Source organism: Excalfactoria chinensis, chromosome 15 (genome assembly GCF_039878825.1).
Source record: "Excalfactoria chinensis isolate bCotChi1 chromosome 15, bCotChi1.hap2, whole genome shotgun sequence".
In the NCBI taxonomy this organism is placed as follows: Eukaryota; Metazoa; Chordata; class Aves; order Galliformes; family Phasianidae; genus Excalfactoria; species Excalfactoria chinensis.
In genome coordinates this window covers 728768-742736 of record NC_092839.1, presented here as the reverse complement: position 1 = coordinate 742736, position 13969 = coordinate 728768, and the positions used below count along the sequence as shown (strand labels likewise).

The 13969-nt window shown below is 56.7% G+C and overlaps 1 protein-coding gene across 5 annotated transcripts in view; it reads left to right on the top strand.

The window, feature by feature from the left end:
* Positions 1-5004: 5004 nt before the first annotated feature.
* CHD6 (chromodomain helicase DNA binding protein 6) overlaps positions 5005-13969 on the top strand; it is a 70322-nt gene continuing 61357 nt past the window's right edge. For 2 of the 5 annotated variants that reach the window (XM_072350566.1, XM_072350563.1), the window contains exon 1: positions 5007-5144. Coding sequence is in view for 2 of the 5 variants with exons in the window: in XM_072350561.1 (XP_072206662.1) it covers positions 7768-7896 (129 nt within the window). In the remaining 3 variants the exon portion in view is untranslated. Of the gene's footprint in view, positions 5145-7649; positions 7897-13969 lie in introns of those variants that run through there. The other 3 variants (XM_072350561.1, XM_072350560.1, XM_072350564.1) reach the window with 2 other exon arrangements.

Here is a 13969-nt window from a genome sequence, read left to right as displayed (position 1 = left end):
AGCAATGAGAAGTAACTCAGCTGCTCCAGAGGGGTTATGCCTCCACCCCACAGGACGGGATAACATGGAGCAGGGAGCTGCTGCGGGACAGGGCCATTGCAGCTCTGTGGTCAGCACAAACATCCCCCCCTGGTGCCAAGTGCAGCCCTACCTTCCTGGATCCCCTCCCAGGTCCAAGATTAAGGGACAGATCAGCATCACCCCTGCCTCAAACCACCTCCAGATTTTCAGCACTGCTTGGGGCCGCATCAAGGAGTAAGATGGCATCCCAGAGCAGGTGCTGATTCCTCACCTTCACTCTCCCAGCCCAGCACTCAGGGCAGCCTCACTCCACTTAGCACCAATAGCACCAAGGGAACGGGTGCAGCACTAATCCCACCTTCCTGCTGTATCACCTGGAATGCATCGATGCTGCAGGGAGCTGCAACCCAAACTGCCTGTTCTGAGCAGCCCTGTGGGAGTGGGGGGCTGCACTAGGTGTCCTCCAGAGATGCCCCCATCCGCCCACTGCTTTTTGGGCTGTGCCTCTGAGCCACAGCCACAGCCACCCACATCCCACGGCGAGACCCGGCCAGTGGCAGCACTGGAAGGAAGCACCTGCAGTACAGGAGGAGGCATTTCAGACATGGCCCCTGGGGACATGGGGGACAGGGGGTCAGGCTGCTTGTCAGCTTCTGCATTGGTGTGCTGGCGGAGATAAACAAAAGAAGCTGGAAGTCGTAATGCATGATCAAGATTATGATTTAATTGGCATAACAAAGGCTTGGTGGGCTCAGCCACATGACTGGAATATTAATATCGGAGGATGCAGCTTGTTCTGGAAAGACAGGCAGGGGATTAAGGAGGAATGTGTTGCTTTGTATATTAAGGATGCAGACATTTGTTCTGCACTCCAGGGAGAACCTGGCTGCTGTGCAACCACAACGGCTACAGAGCACACGGGGCAGGCTGGGCCAGAACTGGGATGCAGCAGGGATGAGGGATCTCCCTGCCTGAGCTGCCAGTGTGAGATGGGACAGCAAGTGAAAGATCCAGAGCACAGCCCTCATGGGAGAAGCCCCGTCCTCGTGTCCAGTCACAGCCCACTGTGTGTTGGTATGGCTCCTAAGGGCCAGGCTGTGGCACACCAATGGCATCTGCTGCTGTGACAGACTGGAATGGCAGTATAAATCTTGATGCTTGTAAGGCTTTTGACATCGTTTCATAAAACAGGCTCCTAAGCAAGTTACAGATCACATTCTGCATAAACCTGCTATAAAATGAGTGCCGTTCCCAGCTCAGACAGGGGCTGCCAAGCTGCGGCTACCAGCAGGTGAGATAAAGGGATGCAGGACTGGCTTTTAAACCTGCAGACAAAATAGGAAGGCAGGGAAGATGGGAAGCATGTCGGAAGGCAGGCTCCTCATTGCAAGCCGCTCCTCATTGCAAGCTGCTCCTCCACGCCTCCGCTGCTGACACGCTGAAGAAATGGTCTCAGGGATGAGGATGCCGTGTGGTACAGATAAAGGCTGTTGGCACTTCAGCACAAAGAGGGAATTGCATAAACAAGAAGTGGGGAGAAAGAAGGAAGAGATGAATGTGGGGGAAAGGAGCTGCGGCTCTGTGGAATCACGTGGAGCAGAGGATGCTGGTGGGTGCTGGAGGCACGGGGAGCAGCGAGGGCAGGCAGCGATGGCTGGACAATGCCCTTTGGGCTGCTGGGAGAGAATCCAGAGCAGGATGTCACAGACCTGGGAAACACGACCGGCAAGGAAAAACAGCGAGATGTGGGACTGCTTAATTGGTAGGAGAGAGCAGAGCAGGCTGGAGCAGCTGTCTGCAGGAATGCAAATGACTCCTGCAAAGAGGAAAGGATTAATCTGCCCATGCTGAATAAAACAAGGGGAAACAGGCTTAAATTATCGTGGAGGAATTCAAGGCAGATGCTGGGAAAACATTCCCCGAGGGACTGGAGTGTCAGTGCTAAGGTCCCTAGAAGAAGTTGGCCCAAAGGGCATTAGCTGCTCCCCTAAGGTTCCCTCTTTTCTAGGATTTCACATTTTGGGGTAAAAGTATATGGAAAAACCTTAAAGCAAGGGCCCAGCTGGCTTCACAGTGTGCAGAGAAGGGAAGGAGGAGCAGCTGGGCAAGACCTGAGAACAACCTGTGGAGACCCAAAGGGTCTGCAGGGCAGCAAAGCAGCTGCCAGGAGCAAAGTGCAGCCATGGAAATGAGCTGTTAGAGTCAAAGCATAGCAAGCAAAGCTCATGTGGGCAGCAGAGCCCATCACAGCGGGTGCTCAGTGGGACAGAGCAGAGCCACCAGGAGTGCCTGGGAGTGACATCAGTCTGCAAGAAGTCTGTGAGAGCAGAACGCAGCGGAGAGGAGCTCTGCACAAAGTGCTGGTGGCTGCACAGCACGGATCTGCTCCGCTGTCTGAGCACAGGGCTGGTCGTGGCCCGTAGCTCTGCTCCAGCTCCAGGCACATGGTGAGCAGAGCCCGCCCAAGGTGCAGGTAAGGGATGCTCAGAGGCCTGGCTGATGGTAAGCAACATATAAAGAACCTTCTCTCCTCCGTAACTGGGGGAGTGACTGGGAGCACCTTTGAACTGGAGGGTCTGCTTGAGCAGGCAGCAAATCACAGGGATTGTGCTGGGAGACGGCTGTCAGGAAACTTTTCTTCTGCCCAAGGGATGGCAGCTTTGGGGCCTGACCATGAAATTCCCAGTTCCTGGAAGCTCCCCACATCTCCTCCACCATAAATCATCCATGGCAGCAAAACCCAGGAAACCACTGAATAATCCCAAATAATCCCACAGGAAAATTTACAACAGCAATCTTGTACTTCATCTGATACAGGCCCTGCCCAGGCTCCTGAGGGCAGGGGAATTCCCTCAAACAACCACATCCAAGGAAAACCCATCCTTTAGTTTCCAGCTTCAGGGCTGCTTCACACAGGCCCTAAAATCACTGCTGTGTACTACAGGTGAGCAGCCCCAGGTCCCAGGCAATTGCTCCTTGCTTGCCACAAGCCTCCCTACAGACCACAGGCCACGAGATGGGCACTGGCCCTGAGGGAGCCTGAGCTGAGCAGGATTCTGCCCACCTCCCAGCAGCGTGCAGTGGAAGCCAGCTGACCGTGTTATTCCTTTAATTTCCTCATTGCTTTCTTTTGTGTTTGCTGCTGTTGCCTAGTACAGGTGCTGGGAGAAGGCAGCTTCATTTGCGTGGTGCTCTTCCTGATTCCAGCTAACGTTCATTCTAAGGTAAACACGTAACAGTAACATGTCTCCTTTGGGGCCATACAGACCCGTGTCTGAGCCGCAGGCCCCACCAGCACACTGCAGGTAATGAAGGTTGCTCCATGAGGCCCAGGAGCTGAGCTGGCTGCATTCCATGCAGGGAGGACCCCAAGAGGTTCAGCCTGGGACTGCTTGCCCAAGGATGCTGTTATGGTCCCAAATTTATATATAGAGCCCCAAATTTGACTACCTCAGAGTAGACTGGGGGGGGAGGGAACCAGGTGGGAACACGAGGGCGTGCGGTCACTGCCATTCAGGTGTCACCAGCACAACGACATGACAACACCAGGATGGTTCCCTAAATCACACCCTCCACAACAAGCACCGTGAACAGCAGGCAGGAGCTGGGCCGGGTCAGCGGATGAATTTCCATCATCAAATCATACATCCTGTTTTCACTGTGTCCCGCTTTGCAGGGATGAAATTGTGAAAGCAGGTATGCAGCAGGGAGGGATGACCGAGGTGGGCACAGCCGGTACAATTAATTCTGCCTTAACAGGAGTGCTTCATATGGAGGCCAAAGCGCTGCTACAGAGGCAGAGAGGATCCAGGGAAGGGTGGGGGGGCTGGCCAATGGCTGAGCAGTGCATGGGAGAAGGGAAGCGGCCAGGTAGAGAAACAGACAATGACTGCAGAAGGAACGGGAGGAGTAGGAGAAGGGAAGGAACACTTCACATGTTGATAAGCTACGAGCAGAACGAGAGTGTCAGTGCGGGGGACTGGGAAGACAAAAATGTAGATCTCAGAAGCGTCCGCTTGTCAACTTCAGGCAAGGAAATGGACAGAGGAAAAAGGGGCCGAGGTCAGCTATGGGCTGCAGCAAGCCAGGCGGCAGGAAGGGGAGCGCTGCAGAGGAAGCCCGGGTTCGTTGGGAGGAGCGCTGGGGCTCAAGGGGCCGAGGCGAGGAAGGCGACAGCAGCACCGCGGCGCACCTGTATCCCGAACACGGTGCACGTGCAGCAGCAAGCACAGCAGCACCGCCCGGCTGCTGTCGGACAAGCCGAAGCTTCCATGGAGCGATGCAGCTCCGTGCCGGCGCTCCCACAGGGCTCCGCAGGCAGTGCGGCTGCACGAGAGCTGCGCTGCACTTGGTTCATCGGCCCCGAGTCACAGCAGAGCTCATTAGCTTTCACACCGCTTTGCTTCGGTGCCGGTGCTGACTCGCTCAATCTCTGCACCGGCCGCACCGCCACGAAGCACGGCGCGGCTCCCGCTGCCACCCCGTTCCCTGCACCCCAGGCCGCAACCCGCTCTCCGGCACGGGGCTGCGCTGGGCAGCGGCTCCCGGGTAGGCACTGGAGGCGCCCTGCGGGTGCTGCTGCCCGCTGCTTCTCCCGCACCGTTCCCGTCCTTCGGCTGCAAAGCACCACGTGTTCAGCCCGCACCGCCCCGGGCCCGTCGCATCCAGCACGACACCCCGGCGGGGCGCGGCGGACCCGCGGCGCTCTCAGCCCGCATCCCGAGCCCCGGGGCCGGACTGAAGCGGCGCAGCCCGTCCCCCCGCCGCGACGCCCCGGGGCGGCCACATCCGGGCCTCGCGCGGACGCGGAGGGCGCGGGCGGTCCCGGCGGCACGGGGGGCGGCGCGCGGGGGCGGCGGCGCGGCCAATCGGAGCCGCGCTCTCATCGGTGCAAACAGGAGCACAATGGAGCGGGCCGCGGGCGCGCTGCAGCCAAGCTTGGCGCGAGCGGCGCGCGGCTGACGGGCAGGGCCGCCAATGGGCAGCGGCGCGCGGCCGCGGGCAGCCAATGGGCGCGCGGGGGGGGCGTGCCCGGGCGAGGTTCGGGTGTCCTTGCAGGGCGCTGGGCTAAACTTCACCAAATAATGGCTGTTGGCGCCGGGGCTGCCGGGGAGCCATTTTAGGTGAGTTCTGCCCCGAACTTTCGGGTTCGCCCGCGCGGCGCCGCCGGGGACGGCTGCGGGGGGCGGGGGGCGGCTGCGGGGCGGCGCCAGGGCCGAGCGTGGCGGCGGGCAGCGGCGGGGCCGGGCCGGGCCGGGCGGCGGCGGCTCCTCGGGGGTCCGGGCCGGCCCCGTCACGACGCCGTCCTTGGGGCGCGGGGCCGGGCCGGGCGCGGAGGGGCGCGGGGAGGGGCGGCCCGGGGGGCGGGGGCGCCCCGCGGCTTCTTCCGCGCCGCCCTCCCCGCCCCCCGGGCCGCCAGGGAGCGGCGGGGGCCGCGTCGCGGGGAGTTGGGGGTCGGGGGCGGCGCGGGGTCCTCCCGGGAGGGGGTGGGAAATAGCCGCGGGACGGCGCGGGGAGCGGCGCTGCGAAGCGCGGCGGGGCTCGGGGTCTGCCGGGCGCTGCGGTGACGCTGCGGCCGTGTCACGGAGCGCCGCAGTCCGCCGCTGCCGTCCCCTGCGTCCGTGCGGCTCCGATGACGACGTCGCGGAATTTGCCGCGTTCCTGCCGCGGCTCTTCCCGGCGGGCGGCGCGGATGGGAGCGTCCATCGGCGGGAACCGCGGGGTCGGAGAGACCCGCGCGCGGCCGGAGCGGGGGAAGGCGCTGCCGTCCGCCGGGGTCGCGGCGCTGGGGGTGCCGGGGCTGCCGGCCGCTCTGCCCCCCGCACGGCCGCGCTGAGCCGGGAGGCAGGGCCGTGCCGTGCCAGCCCTCCGCTGGTGTTCAACCCAACGCTGCCCCAAACCGACGCTAAGAAGCTGTTATGTCTTTTCCTCTCTTCCTCCCCCACCCCCCGCTCGAGAATTGCAGCAAATTCTTTTGGACGCAGGGAATACAGGGACGGGGGGTGGGGTGCTGCGGTTCGCTCGCCGTGCTCACGTGAAGTTTCCGTAGGTGTGTGCCGGCCTCCGGCACTGCCTGCAGCCAGGTGTGGGTGTCGGTGTCAGATGCGGTTGTTTATCCCTGGCCCTTTTGCTTGCAGATCTTTGGCGTCTGCTTCCTCTGTCCGTTCAGCTGCCGCGGGGTCGGCAGGGTTATGCTGTTGCCAGCTGAGCTGTTCATCCTTCCCACGGTGAGGTGCTGGGCTGATGGCACGGCAGTTGGTGCCTTTGTGCTCTCCTTGTTTACCTCCTTCATGTGGGAGTGTGGCTCTGCTGCTCTGCAGAGAAATTGTTGTTTGGGTCCAGCTGTTGAAGGATGAAGCAATAACAGCACATTTTTGCTCAGGGAGTAAGTTCTTCCTGGAGTACAGATAGGTTGTTTCTCTTGAGCCTTCTGGCCTCCAACTGGATTGTTTTTGTGTAGGGTTCCTTCCCCTGCTGTTTAATGGAAAATTGACTCTTCTTCCACCATAAAACTTAATGCTGTTTGCTTTTGGAAAGCTAATTCTTCGTGTCACCCCTGAATCAGTACAGCTGCCTGCACTTGTGGGTCCTGCTGGAGCGCTGGGTGTGCTGCTGAGTTTTTTCCCCTGCAAAGCCGGGAGGCACACAGCAATGGTGGGCTGAAGCTCTCTGGGTGCTGCTCCTTCAGCTCTTCTCGCTGTAAAGCTGATGAGTGGTGGGGCTGCATCTTCCCAGAATGTCTGTGGCACCCTGTGTGGCAGAACTGACACCGTGTGTTGTTCTTCGTCCCATAAAAGCCAACATCAGAAAGATCAGTCTTTCTCCAAAGGCTCTTCATGGTTTGTTTTCACTTCAGGGAAGTCTGAAGACCGTCCCATGTCCATGGCTGTTGGTTTTTGCCTGTTGTCTCATTCCTCCAAACAGTGGCGTTGGTTGCTCTGTGGGCTGCAGCCCCTCTCTGCAGGTGTGTTACAAATTAACTTGAGTGGATCTGTGGAACGGAGGCAGCTCTTGCACTGCTGCTCGGCGCATTTGGTGTGCAAGGAATGTGCAAATCTTGCTGAAGGTCCCAGTAGGTTCCATTATACCTGTGCTGTTCGCTGCTGTCCAGTTGGGCAGCAAAAGCTGGCTTAAGATTCTGTCCCTGTCCACTGGTTTCTCATTGGCAGCAGGGGAGGATGGCTGTGCCTGAGCTCACAGAGCATCTGGCCTCAGTTATGCCATCATTAGGCACAGCGCTCACTGCTAGTTTGGGGTCTGCTGGTCTCCAGTGGCTTAGTGAGCTCTCAGAGGAATCTCTTATTTTCCTGTCTGATTTCTACTATATTTCATTGACAGGAAGCAAAGCTTTACCATTTTTCCCCTCTAGTTGTGCAGGCTTACAGTATTTTATTCTTTTTTTAATTATTTTAATATTTACTCTTCCCTGAGTTATCCTTAATATTCTTAAATGCTTCTCTAAAGACAATAAAGTTTTATAGGTGGATGATACAAAGCGCTTCACTTCAGTGTTATTTCAGGAAGGGTTTGCAGGAGCAGGAGGGCTTTGGGTGAGACAGCAAGGCTGAGCGTGCAGCTGCTGGAGCAGGCTGTTGTTTTTTGCATGAGGCTGTGCCATCCTGGCCTGTCTCGGGTTCCTGGAGATAAGAGCACCTCTTTTGCTAGTGGGTCTGCAGGAGGAGCTGCTTTGCGAGGGAGGGAGCAGTCTAATCAGCCTCGCACCAGGAGCCATCCCTTACTACAGGAATGTGGACTCGATGTGCTGGGGCTGGAAAGCAGGCATGTGCAGGGAGTTGTAAGGAAACGCTGGCAAACGCAGCAGCTGGATGTCACCTGGCTCTGTGGGAGCTGAGCAGGCTCGTCCCCATGGCCCACGTAAGTAGCAGCAGAAGAGCTTCTCCAGTGTTGTCCTATTCCCTGCTCAGGATGGTGTTTGTCACTTCATCCGCATCTGTGGGACCAGAGGCTGTTGCTGGGAGGCAAACAAGCAGTGGGTCGGGGTGAGCGATCTGGCTGCGCAGCGAGATGCAGGCTTGATGTGGTGGGTTCTCAGCGCCCCAAAAGAATGGGACAACAAGACTTCACCCTGGGAATGGTGGCAGTGCAGCAGTACTGCTGTGCTGGCCTGCAGCCCTGAGCTCCGGTGCTTTGCAGGCTGGAGCCAGCAGGGAGTAACGGGGCTGTGGGGAATGGCCCACACCGACAGCAGGCTGGGGGAAACGTGCTCTGTGGGTGTCCGCCTGTGACACCAGGAGATTCTGATTTTGCTTTCTATTATCTCAGGCTGGTGCAACATGTTTTCCATGTGATAGGACAATGCCTTCAACTTTCCCTTATATGGGAAAATCTGGTATGCAGCCTAGTAACCCGCCAATGTGTGGCTATTAATTTTTAGCATTGTTACGGTGCTGGTGGTCGGGCAGCCGAAGCAGCAGGAAATACCTGGACCAGGGCAGGTCCTGAGGTCGGGAGGGCTGTCAGGGGAGCACCCTGTGTGTGCTGCAGGAGGTGCTGCCTGGTGTGGGGCTCCTGCTGCCTGGGGCCTGGTGCTGTGCCTCTGGTGGTGCTGCAGCTGTGCCAGGCTGGCGCCAGGAGGTCAGTGAGATGCTCTGATTTTCCCTCTGGAGAGGAAGTGTTACCTTGAGGTTAAGGGGTGCATGCTGATCCGCCTGCAGCTGCTACCTCTAGGGGTTTCCCAGCCTGTAACGAGTATAGATCCTGCTCTAATGAGAGCAATGCACTCCTGTCCAGCGTATCTCATCACACATGTAGCTTGGGAGTCCTCCTCCTCACTGTATTCCTGCCTTTGCCCTGACTGTATGGTCCTGCTGCTGCACCAGTGTAGGTACTTATATCTGCTCAGGTTCTTTTTGTTTCTCAGCTGCATTTTTAACTTAAGCTTTTGTCTCTTCTGTGCTGAAAGCAGGTGAAGGTGACGCTTGTATGTGCAAGAATTTGCAGAATACTTGTTCTTCCTCAATGTTTCCCTGAAAGTGTGGGATCTGTGAGCCCAGTTCTGCCTGAAGCAGGAGGAGGCAGTGCCGGACAGACTGGAGCTACCATGCCAGCCCCATGCCTGTGCAGCAGCGGAGCTGTGTGTGTCCCTGTGAGAGGGGCAGGAGGAGCAAGTGGGTTCAAGTTGCAGCTGGGAAGCTCCTGCACAGGAATTCTTGCTAGGAGGACATGCAGGAGTGTGCTGTGAGTGACCCTGAGGCGAAAGCCTGTGCAGGGAGGCGAGCTGGGCTGCAAAACCTCATGTCCTGCAAAACCTTGTGTCCTGCATTGAAAGTGTGCCTTAGATGATGGGAAGGGCTGCAGCTACAGCCGTGAGGATTGCAAAAGCTCTCCTAGGATGTGAGAGCCTCCCACGAGGAATTTCACTTTATCTCTGAAGGAGGAAGCAGTAACTGAAGGACTGGCTACAAGGTACTGCATGTTAGCAGCCACTGCTGAGAACTTCAGTGCCTCGGTATTGTGCTAAAATGCACTTTTGTTGCATGGACACTGTTGAGTTCCTCCTGAAAAGTTCCATTTGTTAAAGCACCCATCAGCAGTCATGGGGGGCCGGTAGGGAAGTTTTTTTCTTGCCAGTGTGTTTCTGTTTTTCATTTTGTGCTGGAGCCTGTGCCCACTGCTCCTCTGTGAAGGTGACTCCCAGCATTAGCGGTGTGCTGGTGTGCATTGTGCAGAACCAAGGGGGGTGCCAAGTTATTTGGGATGTTCACTTTCTTGCCTTACAGGTAGCAGAAGTATTGCTTCTCCAAGGAACATTAATGTCTTGTTATTTATATGCATTGAGGCAGAATTAAAGTCGGTCCTGAATACAAGAATAAACTTCAGTGCTTTGCTGCGGATGTGCTGTGAAAGCTGCTATTTTTGTGTGAACTGCTGCCTTCTTCAGGACTTGCCTACAGGGCACCTTTAACCCCAAGTGTTTCATCCTGTTTGGTTGAACTTGCAATGGAGTTAAAATAAAATGAAGTGTGTGACATGCTTCTTGATGGAAGATCTCACTCATATGAGCAGCATTCCTTGGCGACTTCTATATATGTGCATGGTGCATCCCAGCTGCGCCCAGCAGGATGGCGCGGCCTGCAGCTCCTGTCTGTGCACTCCTCTGCTGCTGCTCATGGCAAAGTCCTGTTCCTCAGAGCTCTGTCAGTCCCCTCAGAGTGCCCCTCACCAGGTATCTGAGCTCTTCCCAGCATGCACTCTTGTGCATGCATAAAGGCAGGATTCTCTTTCACGACACACAGCAGACTGTGCCCTGTTTGTTCTCAGCACACCATGCTGCGGGCAGGCTGAATGCAGCACAACCTGCGTGTCTGTGGTGGGGCTGAGATTTGTGGTTCCCTCGTTCCTGAAGAGGTGGTTACGGATTTGTGGGCCGGGCCCTGTGCCCGCTCCAACTCCTCGCTGGGGGAGCAGGACTTTCTGCCTGACAATAACGGGGCTGGAGCTGGGCCATGTCCACATCATGCTTCTGGAGTAGGGAGTGGGCTCATGGGTCTGGGAGCCAGAGGCAGCAGTGGTCGCTGTTGGAGCTGTCACAGCCTCCTGGAGCCCCCCCAGCTACACGTGGCCCCGTGTGTGTTTGAGGAGGTGCAGCTGTGCACACATCTGGCAGGGCATTGAGGTCTGGCTCTGCAGGCACTGCTCTTCAGCTCCTGGCTGGGCTCTGCCAGGTGAAGGGTGATGCTGAGGAGCTTGGGGCCTGCTCTGCTCTGTGCCGCTCCTTCCGCTCTGCTCTGGGAATGCAGGGTCTGTTGGAACAGGACCACATTTCTGGGCCTTGTTGTGCACTGCTTCCTCTGGAGATGCCTCACAGCCAGGAAATGCAGGAGGTGTGGAGGCTTTGCTGAGATGTCTGTTTCAGGAAAGGGTCAGAAATTAGTTGCTCGTCCAGGTACTGAAGGAGGAGAGACCACATTGATGTGGGCTGGTGAAGGCAGTAGGTGTGGGCTACGAAGCGAGGCTGTGGAGCAGTGCCGCTGTGTCCAGAGGCTCCTACCTGTCCTCCATAGTGCTGCATGTCAGAGGAGATGGCAGTCGGTGGGCAGCAGGGACAAGAGCGTGGTGGCACTGCAGTGCAGGTGATGCCACATGTGCCAGCTGGCAGGGGGGCTGCCTTCTGCGGCTGTGCCGTGGATGGGGGCAGCTCAGCTTCCTGTAGCAGCTCTCCTGTGCTGGAAGGATTGCTGTGCACAGAATAAGGAACTGCAGACACAGTGCTCTGTGATAATACCAGGGCAGCATGGGCTGCGCTCGGTTTCTGGGCACATGTGGAACTCCAGCTGGGGCAGGAAGGGGCTGCTCAGTGTGTGCATCTGGTGGTGGTTTACTGGCCATGTGTTTGAGCAGGTCTTCAAAAAGGGTACTCAAGCATGTAAAGGAATTGTCTGTGACTGAGGAGGGTACTGTGCCCTGTGCTGCTGAAATCCAAGCACTCGCACAGGAGGGACTGATGAATTTTTTTGGCACTTCTCTCTTCCTCCTGTGCTGGAGTTCCTGGGATGGCGTAAAGGACACAAATACAAGGAAGCATGGAGATGATTGAGAGGGATGTCAGCTTACAGATGGTGTCTGAACTCTGGAGACTGTTCTTCAAAGTAGATTAAGCTGAGATTGTGAAGAACTTGTATCCCAGCGGGTTATAATTTATAATCAGCTGAATCCCTTGGAGGTAAGCACCAGCTGAGTTACAGGGCAGAGCAAAGCAAAGCAGCTGGAGTAGAGGCTTGGATGCGGGCAGCACAGCCTGGAGGACGTTGGCCTTAGGACCATGAGCAGCCTGGGAGAGGCACTTCAGCTTTGTGCTGGAACAGGAGAGTTTGCTACATTTTGCATTCTCTCCTTGTTCTTTTAGTAGTCAAGAAACAGCCCCGATGCCGCAGCATGCAAGTTCTTGGGCCTGTAGAACAGCAGATTTATCTGTTGTTGTTTTGGGCTGATGCTTGCTAGTTTCTCCAAGGATATATAGGCGGACCAGATGCTATGAGCTGTGGGACCTCACCACGGCATGCAGCAAACCCTCAGGCCGTGGCTGTTCAGGACAACACCTTGCTGGCTCTAGCAGAGTGGCAGGGTGTGGGCAGCCAGCCCTTGTCTGTGGGGGTGGGGGCCTGTGGCTGCATCAAGCTAGTGACCTCTGTGGCTGTCATGGTTGTGCTGGAGATGTCCTGTGCTAGGGAATGTTCTCCTGGGGCCCTTTTTGCTGCCCCTCCAACCTCCACCCACTGTGCAGGAACACAGACCAAGCTGAGCAGTTTTCATCACCTTGGTTTTGAGACCTGTGGGACGGGGCTGGCAGTGCTGCTTGACCCTAGAGAGGGCTGCTCACTTGCCAAAGACTAAAGTACAGCTTGCCGGCCTTCAACATGCATGGTGAATTCAGGGCTGCCCTGTTCTGCCCACCATTACCACAGCTCTCTGGTTCCTGAACCCAAGGACTGCAGTATGAGTCCTCACATGTGGCCTTGCTCTGCACCGTGCCTTGGGAAGGCATAGGGAGAGCTTAAAGCTGGCTGCCAACAGCAGCAAACAGGACTGGGGGCCACCACGTCTCAGGGCAGGTTGTGAGCATGGAGTTTCAGCTGGAGAAGACTGACAGAAACACTGGGAGGAGCAATCTTCAGAGGGACTGGGCTCTGAAGTGGGCTCATATCAATGTTTGGAGCTGCTGTGCCGTCCTGCTGGGGGTCTGTATTGGGCTGTCGAATGTGCTCTTCATCCATCCACACAGCCCAGGCTTGAGGGGTATCACAAGTGCTTCCTCATCCTCTTAGCAGCCCCGCCGTGTAGGCTGATTTTTATCCCAGTTCTACGGTTGGAAAGCAGAGGCACAAAGGGCTCTGATTGCGTTTGAGGAACAGGCTGCAGTGTGGCAAAGCTGCTTTCTGACAGCTTGAGTTTGCTGTGCACGATGTCAACAACAGCAAGAGAGAAGGACGTCTGCTTTCAGATTCTATCTCATTTTGTGACTGCCTGCCCTGGGATGGCTCTTAGATGCGTGGCTCTTGGGCAGCAGAATTACCAAAGGCTCTTAGAACTGTGTCTGTTTAGACCTACTAGGTGAGCTGTCTGTTGCACACCTTCAGCACTGGGAAAGGTGCTGTGGGCTAAATCATGTGCCTGGTGGCATCTGTACAGGCCCTGTGACCTTGAGGGTGGCCTTGGGCAGCTAACTGAAGCCTGAAGAATGCTTGGAGTGGAAGATAAAAAGGATGAGGAAAATGTGCTGAGTGCATGGGCACTTGTTTCTGCAGAAACCTCCATCCCTCCTGGTGGCTAGAGAGCAGCTGGGTGCTGGGCCTGCTGTAAGGAGTCTCCAAAGAGGCCAGCTGGGACCTCAGCCCAAAAATTCAGGGTTTTGGGGTGCTGCTGGGAAGGTTGATTCTTCTGTAGGAGTCAAGTCCGGAATCCCATCTCTAACTGGGGTTTCCAGCCATGCACTCCATGCATTCTTCCATCACGAAGAGCATGTCCTTGGAGCTGCTACTTTGCCTGTTCCCACCTAAAATTTTGTCAGGGCTGAATTGTCACATGTGTGTTTTGATCCTTGGCTTCGTGCAGCCTCCTTGGCAGCCTTTGCACATGCCCATTGCTTGGGCAGGTTTGTGTACAGTCCCCCAGTGAACAAGAGGGGGATGCCTTCCTGCTGATGAGCCTGGCAGCTGCTGAGCATGGTACCAGCTCCTGCAGCACAGGGCACCATGGGGTGCAGCATACTGCAGGCTGCTCAGCCACAGGATTTGGTGTAGGAAATGAAACCCTGAGAGCACAGTGGAAGAGGTGGATAGGCTCCATGGTCAACCGGTGTGTCTGTTCCCTGGGCATGTGATTCATGTCCTTCCCTCGGCTTCCTGATGGACGTGCTTGGGCCTGTGAATAGCTGGAGGGAAAACACAGTGCTGGTGGCAGAGAAACGTCTAATTACAATTTGGCAGCT